The sequence below is a fragment of the Panulirus ornatus genome, chromosome 8 (assembly GCF_036320965.1).
Source record: "Panulirus ornatus isolate Po-2019 chromosome 8, ASM3632096v1, whole genome shotgun sequence".
NCBI lineage: Eukaryota > Metazoa > Arthropoda > Malacostraca > Decapoda > Palinuridae > Panulirus > Panulirus ornatus.
The window spans coordinates 16,379,273-16,403,396 of NC_092231.1; the positions used below are offsets into that span (position 1 = coordinate 16,379,273).

The 24,124-nt window shown below is 47.4% G+C and overlaps 1 protein-coding gene across 1 annotated transcript in view; it reads left to right on the top strand.

The window, feature by feature from the left end:
- The window catches only part of LOC139749848 (solute carrier family 4 member 11-like), an 898,465-nt gene that overhangs the window by 440,514 nt on the left and 433,827 nt on the right, over positions 1–24,124 (top strand). The window contains exon 3 of the mRNA XM_071664173.1: positions 8,911–9,115. Coding sequence (XP_071520274.1) covers positions 8,911–9,115 — 205 coding nt within the window. The remainder of the gene's footprint in view (positions 1–8,910; positions 9,116–24,124) is intronic.

Genomic DNA, 24,124 nt, shown 5'->3' on the forward strand with positions numbered 1-24,124 from the left:
TTCCAGAGTAACACACAATCATTCTTCCAGAGTAACACACAATCATTCTTCCAGAGTAACACACAATCATTCTTCCAGAGTAACACACAATCATTCTTCCAGAGTAACACACAATCATTCTTCCAGAGTAACACACAATCATTCTTCCAGAGTACACACAATCATTCTTCCAGAATACACGCAATCATTCTTCCAGAGTAACACAATCATTCTTCCAGAGTACACACAATCATTCTTCCAGAGTACACACAATCATTCTTCCAGAGTAACACACTATCATTCTTCCAGAGTAACACACAATCATTCTTCCAGAGTAACACACAATCATTCTTCCAGAGTAACACACAATCATTCTTCCAGAGTACACACAATCATTCTTCCAGAATACACGCAATCATTCTTCCAGAGTACACAAAATCATTCTTCCAGAGTAACACACTATCATTCTTCCAGAGTAACACACAATCATTCTTCCAGAGTAACACACACTCATTCTTCCAGAGTAACACACAATCATTCTTCCAGAGTACACACAATCATTCTTCCAGAGTAACACACAATCATTCTTCCAGAGTAACACACATCATTCTTCCAGAGTAACACACAATCATTCTTCCAGAGTAACACACAATCATTCTTCCAGAGTACACACAATCATTCTTCCAGAGTAACACACAATCATTCTTCCAGAGTACACACAATCATTCTTCCAGAGTAACACACAATCATTCTTCCAGAGTAACACACAATCATTCTTCCAGAGTAACACACAATCATTCTTCCAGAGTAACACACAATCATTCTTCCAGAGTAACACACAATCATTCTTCCAGAGTACACACAATCATTCTTCCAGAGTACACACAATCATTCTTCCAGAGTAACACACAATCATTCTTCCAGAGTAACACACAATCATTCTTCCAGAGTAACACACAATCATTCTTCCAGAGTAACACACAATCATTCTTCCAGAGTAACACACAATCATTCTTCCAGAGTAACACACAATCATTCTTCCAGAGTAACACACAATCATTCTTCCAGAGTAACACACAATCATTCTTCCAGAGTAACACACAATCATTCTTCCAGAGTAACACACAATCATTCTTCCAGAGTAACACACAATCATTCTTCCAGAGTAACACACAATCATTCTTCCAGAGTAACACACAATCATTCTTCCAGAGTAACACACAATCATTCTTCCAGAGTAACACACAATCATTCTTCCAGAGTAACACACAATCATTCTTCCAGAGTAACACACAATCATTCTTCCAGAGTAACACACAATCATTCTTCCAGAGTAACACACAATCATTCTTCCAGAGTAACACACAATCATTCTTCCAGAGTAACACACAATCATTCTTCCAGAGTAACACACAATCATTCTTCCAGAGTAACACACAATCATTCTTCCAGAGTAACACACAATCATTCTTCCAGAGTAACACACAATCATTCTTCCAGAGTAACACACAATCATTCTTCCAGAGTAACACACAATCATTCTTCCAGAGTAACACACAATCATTCTTCACACAATCATTCTTCCAGAGTAACACACAATCATTCTTCCAGAGTAACACACAATCATTCTTCCAGAGTAACACACAATCATTCTTCCAGAGTAACACACAATCATTCTTCCAGAGTAACACACAATCATTCTTCCAGAGTAACACACAATCATTCTTCCAGAGTAACACACAATCATTCTTCCAGAGTAACACACAATCATTCTTCCAGAGTACACACAATCATTCTTCCAGAGTAACACACAATCATTCTTCCAGAGTAACACACTATCATTCTTCCAGAGTAACACACACTCATTCTTCCAGAGTAACACACAATCATTCTTCCAGAGTAACACACTATCATTCTTCCAGAGTAACACACAAGCATGTTCATGAAACGCTGTTCAAAAATCAGCCACAGATCAACCTCGCCTCCAAAGCAAGAAAGTTATGAGAAACCTACACATGAAACAGCTGTTCACTCACCCTTCCCTCCCCCTTTCACACAGGCAATGGCAGTTCCTGGTACAACACACCCAGACGACATACCCAAATATTACATAGAACACTGTGGCCCATTTGCGACCCAAGCACCTCTTCAACCCCTCGTGGCTTCAAAGCAAAATCACAGTCATCTGGAAATTACCAGCAAAGTACCAGTCTAAAAACCCATCCAAACCACCTTACTAACTACCCCTCGCCTCTTACTGACCTGTACTACGTCTGTCGTCTGTATCCAAACTCTGGAATAACTGATCCAAACCAGAATTAAGCAAAATAGATCGCTCTCATCTGCACAGCATTGCTTTAGACCCAGTCTAAATCCACTACCACAGTGCACACAGACCTGGTACAACATATTCTATATGGCTCCTACCAACCACAACCCCCCCACTTCCGCATAGTAATGGTGGTAAGCAACATCTGGAAAGCATTTGACACCATCACCCGACATCGGGTCACGCCAAACATACTTGACACCCCGTAGAGACCACATGACCTCCCTTTACCTCCCTAGAGACCACATGACCTCCCGTTACCTCCCTAGAGACCACATGACCTCCCGTTACCTCCCTAGAGATCACATGACCTCCCGTTACCTCCCTAGAGACCACATGACCTCCCGTTACCTCCCTAGAGACCACATGACCTCCCGTTACCTCCCTAGAGACCACATGACCTCCCGTTACCTCCCTAGAGACCACATGACCTCCCGTCCCCTTCTAAGGGCACATGACCTCTCGTTACCTCGTAGAGACCGCATGACCTCCCGTTACCTCTTGGAGACCACATGACCTCCCGTTACCTCCTGGAGACCACATGACCTCCCGTTACCTCCTAGAGACCACATGACCTCCCATTACCTCCTAGAGACCACATGACCTCCTATTACCTCCTAGAGACCACATTACCTCCAGTTACCTCCTGGAGACCATAGTGTGTGAAGGTTCTCTCAAATGCAGACTGACATCACATTCACATCACATCACCCCCTGACGCTTTGTTAGCACCAGCAAGCGTGCAGCGCCGCGTTGCAGGACAGCGCCTCGCGCAGGACGAGAAAGTCTGCATCTCCACAGAGGTCTTGGAGACGCCCTCTCTTAACCCCAGAACCAACATTAACCCAACCTTTAACCCTTCCCCCCCCCCCCCTTACCCTTCGTAATGAGTGGCCAGTTGCTCACACTCGGCAAAGCTATTTGCAACTACTCTAGCTAAGCATCACATACGACGCCCATATGCTATTGACCCCCTCCACACACACACACACACACACACATATACACACACACACACATACACACACACACACACACACACACACACATACACACACACACACATACACACACACACACACACACACACACATACACATATTACACTGAGGGTGTTCCATAGAAGAGGTTCCTTGGGCATGAGGGCGATGGTAAAGGTGTGTATATATATATATATATATATATATATATATATATATATATATATATATATATATATATATATAGTGCTGCAGGAATTCGCCTGCAAGTGGCTACCCCGCGGGCGGAATGAAGTCACCCTCAGCAAGGCAGGATCATCCCTCCACACGAGTCCATTTCTCCTGCTCCTGCTTGGAGAGCAGATCCATAAAAATGGTTCTGGGTTATATAACAATAATGATAATTATGATAATTGTGATAATAACTAATAGTGATGATAGTAATTACTAATGATCATAACTAATTGTGATGAAAGTCATTAATAGTAATAATGATAATGATAATTATACGAATGATGACGGTGATTTAAGAGTCCCGTTCGACGAGGTTGTTATCACTCCAAAGGAGACCCATCATTTCCCTGATACTGATTGTAGCGCAACCTTGAAGCTGCAGGAGCCCCCGTAAAAAGGGGGGTTCCTGGATTTACATATTTAGTAATATAAACCATTTCCAAAAGATTTCATTTTGTGGATGTTGAATTGTATCATTTTTTTCTTATTTGATGTTTTATCATGTGGTATCATTAAGGAAGCCCTCTGTGTTGCTTGTATTTCTTTCACTCTTATCTATGTATATATATACATATATGACCTTAGAGTAGGGCATTCTTGCCCGAGTAGAACCTTATCTGTCTACTTGTGACCTAAGAGTGGGGTCTTCTTGTCCACTGCAGCTTCACCAGTGGACCTCCACCACTTGTAGTCATGTAACATTGATATGTTGTCATAACCCATGTCTCATTATCTTAGGTTATAACGTGTCTCACAACCTCCTTCCCCCCTTCCTCCTCCTCCCACTCTCCTGTTGTTCTGTCCCATCTCCCTCCTGGCCCCTCTATCCCCTCTCCCACGCCTCCCCATTCCCTCCACGCCTACCTCCGCGCCCTCAGGGACTACGACAGGAGTGGATGAAGTCGACAAATGAGACGAGGTCACGGGGAAAAGGTCAGATGAACGAGAGGTCAAGCCCTCAGACGTCATCCCGAGAGATCACTGGATAAAATAGAAATCATTTGACATGACGTCAGATGTAAAGGTCACCTAGATGACAGGTCAGACTACAAAGGTCAACCGGATGACACGTCAGAGGTCACCTGGATGACAGATCGGATGCAGAGGCCACCTGAATGACAGGTCAGATGAAGAGGTCACCTGGATGACGGATGAGGTCTCGACGTCACCCAGGTGAGAGGTCAGATCTGAAGATCTTTTGGATGAGTGGTCACGCCCTGGGGTCGGGTGGATGAAGTGACAAGTCCAACGGCCAAGTGTATGAGGAGTCAAGTAGAAAGGCCGGATAGATAAATTGGTTAAGCCTGGAGGCCAAGTGGATGAGTTGGTCAAGCCCGGAGGCCAAGTGGATGAGTGGGTCAAGCCCGGAGGCCAAGTGGATGAGTGGGTCAAGCCCGGACGCCAAGAAGATGATTGGGTCAAGCCCGGAGGCCAAGTGGATGAGTGGGTCAAGCCCGGAAGGCAAGTGGATGAGTTGGTCAAGCCCGGACGCCAAGTGGATGAATGGGTCAAGCTCGGAAGCCAAGTGGATGAGTTGGTCAAGCCCGGACGCCAAGAGGATGATTGGGTCAAGCCCGGAGGCCAAGTGGATGAGTGGGTCAAGCCCGGAAGCCAAGTGGATGAGTTGGTCAAGCCCGGAAGCCAAGTGGATGAATGGGTCAAGCCCGGAAGCCAAGTGGATGAGTTGGTCAAGCCCGGATGCCAAGTGGATGAGTAGGTCAGGCCCGGAAGCCAAATGGATGAGTAGGTCAAACCCGGAAGGGAAAGTGGATGAGTTGGTCCATTCCGGTGGCCACGTGGATGAATTGGTCAAGCCCAGAAACCTAACGGATAACTTAGTTAAACTTGAGGGCAAGGTGGATGAGAAGTCATCCTGAGAGGCCACGTATGAGAGTTGAGATTAAAACATGAGCTGGGTCAAAGGTTAAAGGTCATGTGCACAAGAGAATAATCTCCAGTGCTAAGCAGCCGAGTGATGACCCTTAGTGTTCAGAGGTGGTTGTAGTTGTGTGACATCTGAGGTTAAAGGTCCAGGGTGAGTATCTGTGGTACTGGTTATTGTGGTTGTTGCTGGATGGTTGTGGTTGTCGAATTGGTAGAATTGTTGGTGTGTGTGTGTGTGTGTGTGTGTGTGTGTGTGTGTGTGCATGTGTGTGTGTGTGTGTGTGTGTGTGTGTGTGTGTGTGTGTGTGTCAACAGTTATAGCAACGCGAGGAGATTGTTATTACATCTTGTGGATATGGACCCATGACATGACCTGAATTTGCCCCTTGACCTGAGGCTAACCCCTGACCTGTTGCCACCCCTTTACGGCAAATGGGCCCCTGACCTTGTGCTAACGACTGTTGACCTGCCTCAGCGATGGGCATCGTCTGTGCCATCCTAAAAGACATTTGTGTATTGAACAGCTTACAAGTTGTGGTCATTCCTAATGTTGTGGACCAGACGTCATGTTGTGGATGCCGCTGCAGAGGGACAGGTCACTGGGTTTTATATAATCTTTGCTCTGATATCAACAAATTATCAGAGTATTGTTGAGAGTAATAGATGAGGTTGTGAATTACGTCTACTGTATGCTTTGAGTATTTATGTGCGAGAGTATGCTGGTAATACTTGTATGCCAGAGTATGTTGTGAGAACTTGCATGCGAGAGTGTGATGAGGCTAATTGTGTGTGAGAGTTATGTTGAGACTACTCATTCTCATGGGTATGTTGTGACCGATTATGTGCGAGAATATGTTGTGAATACTTGTGTGCGAGTGTATTTTGTGATTACTTGTGTGCGAAAGTATGTTGTGATTACTCGCGTTCGAGAGTAGGTTGTGACTACTGGTGTGCGAGTGTGTGTTGTGATTACTTATGAGCGAGAGTATACTGTGTGAGCGAGAGTATGTTCTGATTACTCGTGTTCGAGAGTATGTTGTGAGTGCTTGTGTGCGAGAAGATGACGGAGACATGCGTCAGGCTGTGGTTGTGTGTGCTAGTGGTGGTACCCACAGAACTGTGTCATGAACCTATTCACATCTGCTCGGTGGCCCCCCACACGTAAACACTGTTGACGGTCCTGTTTGTCATGGAGATGCGCAGTGGGTTGTAGAAGGCTGCTAGACGATTCATAGACGACACAGCCTAACGAACGACACAACCTCACGGACTATACAACCTCAGAAACGATACAACTACCTCAATGACGATACAGTCTCACGGACGGTACTGCCCACAGACGGGACAACCCCATAGACGACGACTCGACCACATGGACGGCACAGCCTCACGAACGACTCAACCCTCCACGGAAGGCGCGACCCCCAGTGACGACACAAACCTCATGAACGACACAGCACCATAGAAGACAACCACACGAACTACACATTCCCATAGAAAAGATCCCCAGAGACAACACACCCTCACGAACGACACGGCTTCACGGACGGCATAGCCTCACGGACGACATAGCCTCACGGACGATGCAGCTTCACGGACGAAACGTTTTGTTGAGGTGGCAAGAGCTGTTTGATGGAGGACCGGGAGCGGGGGAGGGAGGGGGCATGGAATGTGCGCTGCTGGGCTCGTCAATGGCATAGGCGCGAAGGTCTACATTTCCCAGTGTGGTTGTTGGTCGGAAGCTGGACGATCACAAGCCAGGCCAAGTTGTTGCGGTGTGGTAATGAGAGTCTTGATTGAGGAATGGTTGAATGGGTTGCGGGAGTGCGTGCAAGAGTGCGTGAGACTCACGGGCGTGCGCAAGCGAGGGTCGTGTGCGCGGGTGTTGGGAGAGGGTTGCAGGTCAGTGTGTTGGAGAGTGCTGCGCGGGGAGGATGTTGTGGCGCGCGGACGGCTCATGAGGACGGCGTGGCCAGCCAGAGTGTGCCAGTGATGCTGACGTGTGGCGTCCTTATGGAGAGTGTCGTGCCTCCCACACCGCCAGACACCATGCCCGCCCCCGCACCCTCCACCCCCTGCAGGCCGCCCGACACTAACAGTGCCGCCCGTGCCGCCCCAGACTCCACCAGGACGGTGCCCGCCCAGGATGCCGGCGGCCCTAACCTGCCCCCTCCTCCTACCTCCTCCTCCTCCTCCTCCTCCACTCAGCCCATGGGGCCACCCCCCAGGGGCACCGACCCACCTATGGCGTCACCACTTCCAAAGAGGAGTCCACCCACCACATGTGTGTCCCCCAAGCTGCCCCCGCCGCCCGCCAGCCCCACCCCCAGCAGCGGGCGGAGGTCCCCAGCCCCCAACAGCGGGCGAAGATCCCCAGCTCCCAACAGTGGGCGGAGGTCCCCAGCCCCCAACAGTGGGCGACGGTCTCCAGCCTCCAGCAGTGGGCGGAGGTCACCGGCCACCGGTAGTGGGCGGAGGTCCCCGGCCACTAGCAGTGGGCGAAGGTCCCCGGTGCCGGGACCTCAGACGAAGGCCTCGATCCAACAGAGCCCTCCGTTGACCGCAGACCCTAGGGCTTCATCCAAGGGCGCTGACACTGACAAAATCATCGAGACAAGAACCTGCCAAGCCTCGGCCATGGTCCCCCAGGTCTCCAACACCCCCGTGAGTGTCACGGTCAGCAGTAGCACCACCACAGCTGCCACCGGCGGTGCCATGACCAAGTTCTTGGGTGCCGCCGGAGGGGCGAAGAGTGGCTCCGGTTTCGCTCGTAGTAGCCCACGGGCGCCGCCCCCGCACCGACTGATCCGTCAGCACTCGCTGGCGGCGGTGCTGGGGCTCTTCCGTGGGCGGGATGACCGGACCGGTGGTCTTAGCGAACTGCCGGACGATTGGCACACGGTCAGGGAGGAGCCGGAGGAGCTGGAGAGGTCCTCAGGTAGCAACAACTCCCGCTCACACTCGATCCCGTCCACTTCGGTGCCCCACCTGCCGCAGGATGCTCGTCGCAAGCGGCGCAGCTCCTGCCACACCGACATCTCGGGGATGTCGCAAATCATCCCGATGATCCCACATGCCATTAAAAAGAAACCTTTGACTAACGAGGCGGCGACGACGACTACGGCAACACGGCGGTGCTCCCTGACGCTGCCGTACGCCACGCTGTACGGTTCGTGGCAGAGCACCGCCTCTGCCCCCGGCAGCCGCCACGGCAGCAACGAGATGCCGGCCACGGTCGCCGTACAGCCCCGCAGGGGGCCCTCTGTACAGGTTGAGATGACCCATATGGGGGCAGCTGTCCCTTCCCTCCCCAACAGTTGCGCCTCTGCCCAGACTACCTCGACGACTACGGTCACGTCGTCCTCTGTCGTTACGACCTCCTCAATGACGACCTCGTCCTCGACAGCCCCTCTCCTACCCTCGACCCCTCACGACCAGTTATGTGAGCTTAGCCTCAATCCCCTGCGGGAGGCCGTCACTCAGCTCCTCGCTTGCTCCTTACAGAAAGTACCCATGAAGGACTTCGGATCGGAGGTGCGCGCCTCAATGGACATAGCGCACTTCCTGGCACAGGCGACGCTGGTGCTGGACGTGGTGGAGACGTCCTTAGAGGGCATATGTGACCTGCTCCTGACCAAACTCCTGGAGCAGGACGAGCCCCTCTGCTCCGTGGCTGAGGCCAAGTCCATCCTCTTCACACACGACACATGTGAGTACCGCTCTCCTGGTATATTCTGACGGGGGAGGCACTCAACCCCAGCCGCACACACTCACCTGGTCATCGCCGATGGTGCTCATCACCAGTCATCATCGTCGTCATCTCGTTCTAATGTCCACACGAGGCAGTGTCCACGTGAGGCACTGTCCACGTGTGGCACTGTCCACGTGTGGCAGTGTCCACGTGTGGTAGTGTCCACGTGTGGCAGTGTCCACACGAAGCAGTGTCCACGTGTGGCACTGTCTACGCGAGGCAGTGTCCACGTGTGGCACTGTCCACGCGAGGCAGTGTCCGCACGAGGCAGTGCCCACACGAGGCAGTGTCCACGTGAGGCAGTGTCCTCGTGTACGTGCAGGAGATGCCCCTCACGGGATATGATGCTCTGTGTACCATCGTCTCAAGGTGAGTGAGCGGCCACAGGTGAGTGCCTCCCCTACATATCTTAGATCAAGGTCATTGTAAAGTGTGTCTCGGGAGATGAAGTACACTTACACATGTATAAGTACACTCCACTGTTACGGTACATCTGTCACCGACGTGATCCTTCGGGGTCATGTCACACAGTAACGCATAACACTTAAGAAAAAAAAAAAGTTACTAGTGTCGAGTTGTAACTCATACGGTATATCAGTGGGTCACCAGACGCCTGGTAAACCCCGAAATATAAAGCCACCATACGAGAGTAATGACCCAGTGGTTACATTCATGATCGGTCATTATAAGTTGAAAGTATAGCTGTTTACAGTACTTTGCATTGGGTCAGTACGTTATATGGATAACATCACATCGAGTGCTCTGCTCATCCTAGTGGATAATAAGGAGCTTCGTCCTTATGAACACTTCCTGTGGATACATTTGAGAGTATTTGGGTGATGTCGCCCCTCTTTATCTTGTACAGTGTCATCCCACATTCCATGATCTTATTCATCATTACAGTTATCTTCGTACATCAAATGGTCATCACGTCATCACCCAGTTGTCGACATACGAGTCTGTGTGACCCAGTATGTAGCGGCCGACCCGCTGCAGGTCACCATATTGCTATTTTCCAACCAGTTTTTAGATAAGCCAGAATAATAGTGATGATAATAATATCAGTTGTATTGATTCTCACGTCACTACTCAGTTCTGGATCCTCCTGTCGCATCCTGTAGCCGCTGTTGTTGTGATCTAGAGACCGTTGTCGTTATCTAGAGGCCATGGACGGGCTCTAGAACTACCACCTGGAATGTTTGAGATTCGCCGCGTTCCAAACCAAACCATCGCGTGGCTCTAGAGACCATCGTCTGACTAGATACCATCGCGTGATTCTAGAAACCATAGTCTGAGACTAGAGACCATCGTCTGAATCTAGAGACCGTCGTCTGAAGCTAGAGACCATCGTTTGACTCTTAGAGACCATAGTCTGACTAGATACCATCGCGTGATTCTAGGAACCATCACGTGACCCTAGAGACCATCGTCTGACTCTATGAGACTATCATCTGACTCTAAAAACCGCCGTCTTAGAGACCATCCACAGATTCTAGAGATCGTCAGTGGAGTGTGCAACATACATTTAACGTTGCCTCATTAAAGTCTTGCGTAGATAAGCACACAGGGACACGACATGACCACCTCACCTGCATCTTGGAATTCCCTCCCGGTTGACGTTTCGTCGTCATCCTCCGACAGGAAGCCACACCGAAGGAGGGCTGTGCTGACGATGATCGCCTTGCGTTCCGTCGACTTAGTAGGGCCGTATTGAACGTCCACCCTCCTCCCCTCTCCCTCGTCGATATACTCCCATTTGTCGATTCTAAGACAACAGTGAGCGCTCTGTGTGTATGTGTGTGTGTCGACGATCTACTCGCGTCTTGTCGACGCACTGTCGACACTGAGCGCGTTACGGTCGAGTCGGTAGCTTCCACAGCGAGGGCTTCGTGTCGAGCTTCCACTGGCGTCTGTCGACACGACGACAAGCATCGGATTGAAACCGAATTCGCGTACTTCAGACGGCCTCGTCGGTCGGCTGAGCAAATCGATGTCTTTCCAGTGGCTGGAACATTCGACATACACCACTGTTATTATACGGAACTTTGTAAACATAAGGAGCTCCCGTCTTTCAGTCCTGTTATTACTCAGTTCTTATATGTGAAGGGCACTGTGAAGCTGGTCGATATAGCTAGGCTGGTCGCTGTCTGTCTAGTATACATAATGTAAGGGAAACATATATATATATATATATTGGGACTCCAAGGCTTTAGGGGCTTTCTAGTCTGGAAAATTGTGTAAACAAGACCTTCATGTACGTGTTAGTTCGGTCAGAATGTATCGTCATGGTTCGGAAGTAACCTCTCATTGGTTAAGGAGGCTGCGTGATGCGTGTGTGTGAAATGATATATGTTCCTCCTGTTTCTCACTCATTTTGAAATGGCCGTTTGAGGTTCTTATCAGCAGCAGCAAATGATTTCTTTATCATCGGGCCCTCTTTCAGTGTGTTTCTTATCGTTGTGTTTGTGTGTGTGTGTGTGTGTGTGTGTGTGTGTGTCTATGTGTGTGTGTGTGTGTGTGTGTGACGTCAGATATTGTCCCGGACGAGTGTAATCGTTTCTCAGAGATCCAGTTTCCGTATTCCTTGGTTCACGTACCTCCTGGTAGGGCTGAAGTAACAACCCTGCCCTCTCTCAAGTCTGGAAGCTAGTAAAGTAAACACTTGCTCCTTCCTCCTACCATTTACAGAGTGCTGATTACCAGCAGACATAATGGGGTCGCTTCATACCCTCCGTAGAACACCACTGACGGAAAAGCGCCCGGATACTTTTTTTTCCCCTTAAGACAAGTAGGATCTTTATGAGTACACGCGTGCCCAGGCCAGGAACGAGTTAGTAAACAAACTTCGATACTACAGTCGTCTTGAATTCTAATGTACTTTTTTTTTTAAGTCTTCAATGAGAGGTTCAGTTCGAATGTGGCTTTCCAGAGGGTAATGTGAAATGGAGTCGAGTTCGTCAACTTTCCAGTTCATTTTTATATTCGATTACACTTTCCCTCAAACGCTCGATGCTGAGAAATCAATTTGGATTACGGTTTTGATGTTTTATATTTTTCTTTCCTCTTTAAGTAGAAGAACCTTAAGCTATGTTCCTATTATAGATGACAAGCTGAAGTTATGTTTGTCTTTTGTTATGTTTGGTACCGTAAGGTTCACAGTGGTACATGTCTCACATTGTAGATAACCATGGTATATGTGTCTCGGTCTGTGCAGTTACCATGGTATGTGTCTGCTCACTGAGGTCTGTTGAATTACCTGTCCTTGTAGGGGAGCTGTTCTTCCTGTCCAGGAGCAGGAGGAGCAACTCTCCTCCTCACTGTACAGTAACAACTCTCACTGTTATAGCACAACGTTCCCAGTCCGTTAGCCACAAAGTCCACAATGAAGTGTTCGTCACTCACTCCGCCGTGCGTCCAGAATGGACCCTATCATTCCTCAGACGTCCACATCTCTTAAGACGTCTGTCATTCCCAAGAAGACGTCTGACATTCCTTTGATGACGACCACCATTCCTACTTCAGATGTCTCCCATTCCCAGTTGACACTAGACGTTTTTCGTGATGGCGTGGTCAGAGAAAAAGGGAAATTGGTGGACAGAAGAATGTAAAGTTTAACAAGGAAGATAAGGTAAGGTTTGACAAGGAAGACAAGAGTTAAGGGTTATACACAGATGTGTGGCGCGGGTGTAGGTGTGGACAAGTGTATTCTGGAGAGGCGTTTTTTGGTGCCTTATTTGTATCCCCCCCGGCAGACTACAGCTGTGCATGTATTGTTGCTTCGTGCTGGTAAAAGGAGAAGGTAAAGTAACATAGCTAAGCCAAAACATTGTTCACCCTCTACATCGATCAATGCCAGAGGGTTGCCTGGGTGTTCTGAGGCTCCAGTAGGAGCCAAGGATGTTCCTTGATGGTACTGTGTTGTCAGAGTCATTGGTATGTGTAGAGTTTGCATCGTTGTTATCCGCCAGCTTGCCATCTACTCCCCCGACGACTGCTTCTCTCGACTATTATTTACCTCAGCGAACACACTCCCCTCCAGCCCAACCCTGACCACCACCACCACATCCGACAGATGGAGGTCATGGGTTGGTAATGACGATAGGAGGAAATGCTGTCTATGTGTGGGTCATGGTACCTCCGTCAGCCGGGTCATGGTACACCTCCCTCCACCCTGCCAGCGGTTAGGTAGGGACGACACTGGTAAAGGTAAATAAAAGAAGGCAAGTGGAAACGATAACATGTCATCGGTAAAGGTGATAGGAAGACTGTGATCCCAGTAGGTGGTGAAAGACCCAGAGTAAATAGTACGGTCGATATGAAATAAAAAAAAATGGGTTGATGGATGCGTGAAGTTGGCTGGACAGCTGACCGGGGGATTTTGGTGGATATTTAGAAAACAGGCAATAGGTGGCTGTTGGGCAGTTCAGCTGGTTCATGGACGCTTGACGAACAACTGTGGGAAAGTTCATTAAACAGCTGACGAATTACTCGTGTACAGCTGAGGGATGGGTCAGGAAGAAGTGAGGGATGTTCCCTGTGGCTGTTGCTCCCTGAGACCGTGGCTGAGAAAACAGGCGGACAACTTTTACAGAGGGACAAGGTGTCTCACTCCCTTGCGGGAAGGAAGGAAGGAAAATTAATACAGTGGGAAAGCTGAGCAGAACCACGATAAGCTTGCGCCTTACCCTGAGGACAATGCTGAGGAAAAGGTAAGAACACCTCAGCTCTGGGGTCTAGATACAGCGCTTGGATGACTGAGGGACATAACCTTGGTTAACCGGAGTTACGTTTTATGTTTGAACACTTTGGTTATCTGGAGATACTAACCATCTGTCGTACGTGGACACTTGAAGTACTCAGATGAAGGAACATGTTTTTTTTTTTTTTGAAGAGGGGTCGTGAAGGGCCGTGAGTCGGGTGAGACACAAACTGGGTGTTGCTTACATCATTCTAGAAGATGGGGAACGGGAAGAGGGCGGGATGAAGGAGGAGGGAGGGTGATTAAAGAGAGGGGGATGTGAGTGAAGATGGGACGACTGGGTGGTGATGGTGGTGAGGGCAGGTAGATCAGAGGTACGGTATGGCACTGAATGACGCTTGATGGTGGTGGTGTAGACTGTCATCAAGGGGGAGGTGGGAGGTGATGGAGAGAGCCTTGGGTGGAGGTGATGTGGTCATACGTAAGGCGGAGGAGTGGTGATAGAGGGAGGGGGGAAGAAGCCCTGGGGTGATGGGGAGAGTAGGGGAGTGGTGACGGGGCGTCAAAGGAGGAGAGGGAGGAGGGGAAACGGTTGGCCTGGATTGGTTGGGGGCCGACAATGACACGGTTCACTTCTGTTAACAAGACCAATCAGCGGGTCAGATGACTCCCTAGGAGGAGCTGGGCGGGCTAGATAGTGCTCCACTGCCTCCACGAACACGACCCTCGAAATCTAACCACCTTTAACCACCCCCGTCACCCGCCCTCAACCACCTATTGTCTTGCAAGATGCATATACCTAACCGGCCTAGCGTTCAGGTCGCCTACTTCTTAATGATCTTAACCACCTGCCAAACACCCGAACCACCCCACAGCCTCCCTACGGGTGTGGCTACGAGCAGTTACGGACGGGCTGAGGGCGAGTGATATCCCCCACTACGGAAGGTTTTTTTTTTTCACCTCGTTAACTTGAAAAAGTTGAGTCACAGATTTCGTGACGTATTTTGGAAGTCTGTCGGAGGGAATGTGTGGGCGATTCTGGGGTTTTTGTGGCACGGAGGAAAGAATGCTATCAAGTTGAATTAAAGGACCCGGGTTCTGTTCTTCGTCCATGTGTATATGCTAGAAGCCAGAATATATATATATATATATATATATATATATATATATATATATATATATATATATATATATATATATATATATACAAAGTGGTCACCGTTAACTTGAGGTCTTGAACTGTCACTCAGATTCTACTTCTGCGCTCACTCCTGGGTGTGTGACGGGCAGTGTGATCGTATCTCCTATAATTAAGGCATTTAGCAATCTAATTTACTTATCATTTAGTCACCAACTAAATCGGGAGCATCTTGTTGGCGTCGAGCAGTCGATGGTTGGGTCAGGCGCATCGCCCCACTGTTGACCAGGCACTGGCTACGTCTAGTGGCTCTCTCTGGCGTCGACCAGTCGTTGTTGGCTGAGTCAAGTGTACCCCCCCCCCCTGGTGTCGAGCATTTAGTTACTATTGCCATGTCGCGTGTGTCTCCTTGGCGTCGACTGGTCATTGGCTGAGTCTAGTGTGTCTCCCTGGTATCGATCACTTACTGGCTGAGTCTAGTAGAGTGTACCATCATTGTCAACCAGTCATTGGCTGTCTAGACTCTTAAGAGTATGCCATGGTGTTGACCAGTTTCTGGCTGAGTCCACAGTGTCCCTCTGGCGTCGACCAGTCATTGGCTGAGTCCAGTGTCCTAGTGTCGACCATTCACTGGCTGCGTCTAGTCTTCCCGTGGCGTCGACCAGTCATTGTCTGAGTCTAGAGTGTTCCCCTGGATTCGATCAGTTACTGGCTGGTGTAGACTGTCCTCCTGGCGTCGACCCGTTACTGGCAGCGTCTCGAGTGTTCCCCCCGGCGTCTACCAATCACTGTCTGAGTCTGGAGAATCCCCTTGGTGTCGACCAGTCACTGGCTGGATCCGTGCCCCTCTGCCACGTCTGGTGTGTGCTCCTGTCCTCGAGAAGACGGCCTCTCCAGTGGGGACTGGTGTCTGTCTGTCTGCCTGTCTGATTGACTGTCGTATGTCACACGGATGATGACACGCCAGCATCACGTACAGTTAATGAAGGAGGATCCATGATGTAGTTGTCGTCGTGGGTCAGGTGAATCTTTACACTGCCGATACTTTTACCTTTTAGCATCCCTTGGGTAAGGTGATCATCAACATTCTCCCGTACAAAGTTTTGGCCATGAATTTCACAGATGAAGCGGGAAGTAATTTACATACACACAAAAAAAAAAAAACGTGGTGAGGGTCGGGGGATGTCTTGTACTTTGGCAGACTTGTGATGTGGAAGCTGGATCGTGCTGGAGTGTGTGTGTGTGTGTGTGGTCACCGTGGAAAAGTTCACTGTGGCGTCACATCACACAACAGGACAGATTTGAGAGCGTTCTGTGACACGTGTGACTTAATGCCGTCACGGACCAGGTGGTCATTGTGGCGTGATATGTGGTGTATATCTGACAGTATGTTCAGTTCGGTCCCTTATTTAAGTTTTATGTTCAGACGTACCCCATATCATCCAGATGGATGACCTCGTCTCGTCATCACTCCAGACAGTGTTTGCTGTCAGCGAGTGTAGTGGTGTGTTCTGTCTGGCTCGATGGATGATGTGTAAACAAGGAATCGTACGATGGGATACATTGTTCATTCTGTTTCCTGGCGTGGTCAGAGCTCCCTCGACCATCATGCCTTCGCTAAATAACTTTGGGCTAAGAGGTAAACGCCCAGCTGTGTGATAGGTTTTCTGACGCCTGATTCTCCTTTTATTTCTATTTTCATGTCGAAGGTTCCAGTCAGGGAAAGGAATATCAAGAGGTTAAGGAAAAGGAAAAAGAAGTGACAAGGAAAGGTATTGAACGAATTCTGGAGAAAGTAAAAAAAAAAAACCTGTCTTTTAAAAAGTGCTAGGGTGGAGAGTATTGCAGCTCTGAACTATAGGGAAAGAAGCAGTTATCAAAACGGCCCACGCTTCAGTTGCTGATGGCCACACAGTAATCGCGTAACGCAGCAGATTGCCTAGTATTGCATTGTCTAGCTAAAAAAGAATGGTATAGGCACACAAGCAGCACTAAAGTAATATCTATAAAAGAGGGAAAGCAAACTAACATTTTGAGACGTAGGGCAAGGGGGTCAGTTTTTGAAGTTAGGCTGTGAGAGTTATTCTGTCAGACCGCTTTCGACTCAACTCTGTCAAGTAAGGATGTAGAGCTAGAACCACCTCAAGTGTGAGCGTAGGACTCCATACAAGGAAGAAAGGAAATTTCAACATCTAAACAGGACACACACTTTCTTGGAGGCAGACTTGGCTATTTCCGTTTTGCGGGTAAGTCCAAGATTTTACAGTAATATCAAATTCACTGAGCCAAACGATGGAATTACGGATCCTTCAAAGGAGAAAGGGAAGTTTGGCGAAATTTCGGTAAAGAGATGGCCATGGACTGGGTAAAAGGAAAGAAATCGTTGATTAAAAGGCGAAAAAAAAAATGAGAGAGACAGGACAGAACCATAAGGGACGCCGTTGTTACTGGAGAGAGGGGGGGAGGCTGATCCATCAGCAACCACGGACATAGATATCGGCCAGAGAGGAGACAAAGTGGAGTGGGAAGCCAAAGAAGGGGAGCTTAGAAACGAGAGCCTGATGTCACACCCTTTCAGAAGCTTTGCATATATCAAGGGCAACCACGCTGGAGTCCTCCAAGTCTGCCAGGGATAATGAGCAAACGTTAGTAAGATAGGACACAGTATCACCAGTGGATCTTGCATCTCGGATGCTATACTGTTTGATTCACGATGTCTGAGGATATGGGAGTTAGAGGGATTCAAAGACTGTGGAGATAGTAGATGTCAAGGCAACAGGACGATAGCTAGAGGGCTTAGAAAGGTCGGCCTTCTTAAGGATGTATCAACGTATACTTCCAAGAAGGGAAAGTTCTGCTCTTTTCAAACGGAGCAGGTGAGCAAACAGGTGTAGTCTTGGAAGCACTCTTTCAGTTCGCGGGAATGGATGCCATCAGGTCCAGAAAGAAGCGCTTTCCAGACAGTTCGAAAAGGGATTACAAGGAGGGGCATTGGATTAGCAAGAGGAATATCAGAGGGTAAAAGAATGTTATATTTATCCAAGGTAGAGTTAAAGGAGAGACGAGAACCAGAGAGAGTTGCTTTGTCTACGAGACAGTCATTTATAGTACTGTCAGAGCGGAAAAGTGAGGGAAAGGTAGAGCGACAGAAGGTGTTATGGATGCCCCTTAGCTAAAGACCAGAAAGACCTATTGGTGGACGACGAGGAGAGGTTATCGCACTTCTCATGAAGGAAGGAACGCTTAGCCTACGGGCAGTGAGAAATGCTGATAGGAAGTCGGAGGAAAGCGAGTTTTTTTTTTCGAAGTCCGAGACTAATTCCTTGCCTGAATTGGAACGGTTGAACTATGGCTTGGAAGCAAGTGGTGGTCATGGAGGAAGTGGGGATCAATGCTTCCTCACCCTCAACACTAACCTCTTCTGAGGAGCATCAGTCTCGGTAAGCATATTAACGTATTATTCACGTGGAAAAGTTCCGGTGTAACGGATTACAATCTCAACACAGGTTCGGTTTGATTGGCCCCTTTTGATGTGATACCAATTGCTCCTGGGAGGGTTGGTGATCCAGCTGGGTTGGTGGTGCTTCACGCTGAATAATTTCTCTGTCTTCGCTGGCTAGCTGCTTCAGGTGGCATAATGCCTCATCCAGAATGATGGTTGTGCTCAAATCACGGTCGGCCTTTCTCCTTGTATGATACACTGAATGAGGCAGGTTAGTATGATGCTCCACCTGACCTGGTTGTCCAGCAGGGATGATGTGCCAGAAACTATGATGCTCCGGCCTCTGTAGTGGCTGGATTAGGTCGGTGCTTCACATGGAATGGTGCCCCAGTGTGGATGGCAAGACCAGGGTTGGGTCGCACCCCAGCTAGAGTGGTGTGCCGTGTGGTGTCATGCTGTAGCTGGGGCAGTGTTCGAGCTGTGGTCGTACTCCAGTTGTAACTACTACTACTACTACTACTACTACTACTACTACTACTACTACCACTACTACCACTACTATACTACTACTGCTGCTGCTGCTGCTTATGCTAATACTACTACTACTACTACTTCTCTAATACTACTATTACTAATACTTATATAACTGCTACTTCTACTACTGTTACTATTTCTACTACTACTACTACTACTACTACTACCACTTCTGCTATTACCACTACTACTATTTCTTCTATTACTACTGCTGTTACTGCTGTTGCCACTATTTCTACTATTAGTTCTAGCGGGGAAAACGTTCTTGGTGGACTTGTGGTCCAATTGAGGTGCTGCCGGCAGCCTCTGAGGTGTTTCAGCTCTTGTTATGTCCCATCAGGGATGGTGCTCCAGCTGCAGCGGTACTTGGTCCTCTAGCTGGTCGTGTTGTAGCTGTGGTGGTGATTCATCAGCTGTGGTGCTCCAGATGTCGTGTTCTCGAGCTGTGGTGGTGCACCAGCTGTGGTGGTACCTCAGATGTGGTGTTCCCGAGCTGTGGTGGTGCACCAGCAGTGGGGGTGGACCAGCTGTGGTGGTGGTGGTGGTGTTGTAGCTGCTGTGGTGCACCAGTTCGCACATTCAGGTGACACAGTGACTGGTATGCGACATCACCATGGCAACCAGCTTCCAGGATGGGGGTGGACCCTGGGTGGGTGGGGGGGGGGAAGGGGTGGACCCGGGGTGTGGGTGGCCCTTGGGTTGGGGGTGGAGGGCGGGGGACACGGGCCATACACAGCCACTAGTGGGAGGTTACCAAACAACCGGCTACCACTGTATATAGCTTTATCGTACGTAATGACGTGTTTTCCCTTTCACATAATTTTGACTCTGCTATAGCTAGGTTATTCCTCATGATGATACCCCCGAGATTATGATAATGATGATAATGATAATAATGATAATGATAATCCCCTGATTACTACCTTCAATTATGTGAAATCTTTCGCGACTGTAAGTGCCAGTGTTTCAGCCATGGCTCCTCCTTCGGGTGGGTCCTGCTTGCTCTCCTTGTGTCTCCTTGTCGTCAGGCTTTTCCCTCACTCTGCCAGCTGAGGTGGTAGTTACCCCTGCTAACACGGTCATCGGCTTGACGCATGACGAGCCGATGTTGCAATCGCGAATTTCGTTTCCACGATGTATTGTGTTCAGACCACAGACATGACCCAACCCCCTCCATTATATATATATATATATATATATATATATATATATATATATATATATATATATATATATATATATATGAGGTGAAGGAGAGAGAGAGAAGGAGGGTTAGGATATAATTGATAATCGTCAAAGAACAAGAAAACGAAAATTAAGCACAGGTGATTTTAGAGAGAGAGAGAGAGAGAGAGAGAGAGAGAGAGAGAGAGAGTGCATGATGACTGATGCTGTGGACTTTGGAACACAGACCTGCGGACACTGAAACAAATGTTCGTGGGGCATTAAGCGAAGCAGCAGGGAAAAAAATAGCAAGCACTGCTAGACGCAGAATGATCGGGGAAATGTTATGGTCCGGTAAATGAAAGGTTTAGAAAAGTGCAGAGCATAGAGGCGTCGGTGCTTAGAAAAACCTTAGAACTTAGAGAAAGCCAGGGATACGGTGGTTGACGTGCCAGGGATGAAGGATTCATAAGGAAAAGTGAATAGCACGAAAATGAGAAAGACTGATAAAGTTAGAGGTTGATACAAGTGAACCATTGATGATTTTTGTACTAAAAAAAAAAGAATCATCATATTCCAGACAAAATGGAAAGTGTGGAGAAAGAAAGAATTGTGATTTAAAGATTATTGGAGTCGAAAGAAATGTTGAATGCATCGTCTGCCGGAAAGAAAAAACGAAGAAAGGAGAAGACTTGATGAAAATATTTTAGCCCACTATCATATCACTGATACATGACAAAATGAACTGGTCCCCCCCCCCCCGAGACATCCCTGTGACACACCACTTGTTACACCTAACCATTCAGAGTCTTGGCCGTTAATCACTACTCTTGGTTGACGTCCAGTCAGCGTATTTTCTAACTTTCTAAGTAAAGCTCTTGTCTGTATCACGGGACAACATCTGTCGGTCACTCTTGATGAGGAACTTTGTGAAATGCTTTCTTAGAATCAAAACAGATGACAACAACTGCTTTAGATTCGGTATGCAAGTCGAGGACATCAGGAGAGTTCAAACAGGTATGTCAGACGAGAACGATTTCATCGAAAACCATGTTGAGAATCGTCTGTAAGCAGTGATCCTCCGGATAGTTTACGGTTTTGTGTCGACTGATGGTTTCCATGGGCTTAAACCAACTACAGAAGTTACGTGGATGATGATTTCCAGAGAGGGACTTGCTACCTTTTTATCATTATTATTATTATTATTATTATTATTATTATTATTATCATTATTATTATTATCATTATTATCATTATATCGATGTTGCATTGGCTAACATTCTCAATCACCTGGAACCTTCCCCGTAGCAGATGAAATTGAAGATAGTGGTCGAGTGCTTCCCGACTTCATTTTTCGCCTTTCATTGTTTCGGATATTATTCGTATGGAAATCCATTTTATTTACTTTTACTCCATTTCGTGCCAGTAGTATATCTTCAACTCTTATGTCAATATGTTCTAGTACTTTTTTTTTCCTCTCTCAGCACTGGAATTCGATTCGGGGACATGAGTTTTATCTTGAATCGTGTATACAAATGGGGAAAAAAATTATCTAAGATTTGTGCTATGGCTTCGTGTTCTTGACCCAAGTCACCAACATGTCGCTGCTCATAGCCCACTTGACTGGGTGATGATACATTTACTTATAACGTAATGATAAAACTCCCTGGGGTTTCTCTTGTTTCCAGCTACATCCTGACGTTTACTTTTACATACGAGGTTACTAGATTTCTTCTGTAAATCGAAGCCATTTACTGTGTCATGTTAAGCTGTAGAGACAAACTTCCTAGGGAGATAAGAGCACACCTGTTGTGTTCAGAGGAACGCATGATAGCAAGGGAGGCAAGAGGAACCATGGAAGGAGGATTGGCCCCGGCAATACGAGACTCGATTACGTTTTGAGGAGAATACTCATAAATGACCGATTCGAACACTACGTAAAGGAAAGAGTAACAGTAGAAAGAGGATTATAGAGGACTTGATGAAATCTAATTCCCTCAAGAATTTTAATGAACAAGAACAAATATATAATAACGGTAATGGAGGAACAATTAGTATGGTACATGAAGCTGTAAAACACGCACTTCTCATCGCTGGTAAAGTGATATAAACGGTAGATTTCAACTATCAAGAGATCGTTTGGGTTAATCTGGACTCTCATGGTGAGAGAGGATCATGGGAAGACAAGCTCTTCGAGCGTATACAGGACACATTTTCTTACTAGTATGTCACTGAGCACAGGAACTGATACACAATCGTTACCAGATCTTATCTTTACACGTTATGGCATAGATACCGAAGATATCATACATGATACACTAATTGGTAAAAGAGATCATGTTATCCTCGAGTCTATTTTGTAAATGAGGACATAAAAACAGCGATGAAAATACCGACATCATCACTTTATATACGGTAAGTAGGGCACTCATTATGGCGGATGGCTCGCTGAAATTTTACAAGGAGGGAGTTAAGACATGGGTATCTCCAGCCTCACACACACGGCAGCCGAGTTATAGAAGGAGCCTTGGGTCAGTGACGGAGGTCAACAAACGAAGGTGCCAACGGATGTTCCGAGGCAAAGATACAGGGGACACCCCAGCCAGCCAGCAGTTGAATGGTATAAGAGACGAAGCCGCAGTTACAGCAGGATAAAGAAGGAGGAACAAAGAAACTTAGGAGAAATATTGTGGACGAGGTAGGAGGCGATCCAAAAATTTCCACAGATTCATCAGCGGTGAATTGTCAGTTAACCAGCAGTTGGATAGGCTTAGGGGTTCATAGGGAAGAGCGATAGAGACTAATGTCAAGTTAAAAACTGAATGACAAGCTCAAATTTTTTGTTTTTACACTGGAAGATGCCATAGCCTTAGCACCTATGGCACGGAATGTGGAGTTCTTGAAAATCACTGAAACATCTAGAAAAGTCATGTAAACAATACTGAAGCGTCTTTTACCTTCATCAGTCTGAAGATCGTGATGAATTTCTCCATATGTGCCGAAGACGTCCTCTCTGAATCCAATGCTTTACTTGATATATGTTTGTATTGTGCTAGAAGGATTGGGCTGTAACCTGAATATGCTTGCGAATGATATACTACGGTCAGGAGGGAAGTGGAAAACGGAGAGAATTACATCCTTACAAATGGACGTAGACATAGACATGCCCCAAAGATCGTATGATACATGGTTGATGAAACTCAACCTGAGTTTATACATAAAGTAAGAAGGATGGGACACAGGTAGAGAAGATATTATCTATCAAGATCTCAGCTACGGGAATCTACGTACGTGCGAGAGACGGGGGGGGGGGGGGGGGGGTCGACAGTATCCCTAACCTATCGCCATAGTCCACCTTGAGATGAATAGTACAGGAGACAAATTTGCCTGCTGGTCAGTCTTAGAATTACATTGAAGTAGACTCGAGGATAAAGTGTTGCCATGCTCGCGTTGCTCTGCGTTTCGAGACGGAGGGAAGAGAAGTTTTCATATATTCTTCTGGGTGTCAATGCGTACAGTTATGCCTGCTTTCTTTATCTGGCAATGTCACCACCGAGATAGGAAACCTATTGGGTGTAATTGGATGGGTGAGGGAAATTCTCTGAAAAGAACCAACATATATATATGTATATATACGTTTGCACTCCTGCAGTTTGCTGTGTGCTGCACTGAAACATTTTCCTGTAAATTGTTTGTGGAATATACCCGAATATCCAATATTTGTGTATAAGGGGAAAAAAAACCGAGAGGTTATCTGTTTAAACTGAGGTGAAATATACAACAGTGAAGAGTATTTGGGAAATCTGGAAGAGTTCTAAAGTTCAAACTTAAGAACAAAAATAATGTACGTAATCCCTCAGTGTGATCATTGTATTTCATTCCCGTTTTTATCTGAAGTTACGTTCTTATTTCCGTGTTCCATTTTCTGTAAGTACTTGCTGACTGTTATCAAGTTTCGAATCTTTATTAGCAAATTCTTAGTTCAGTGTC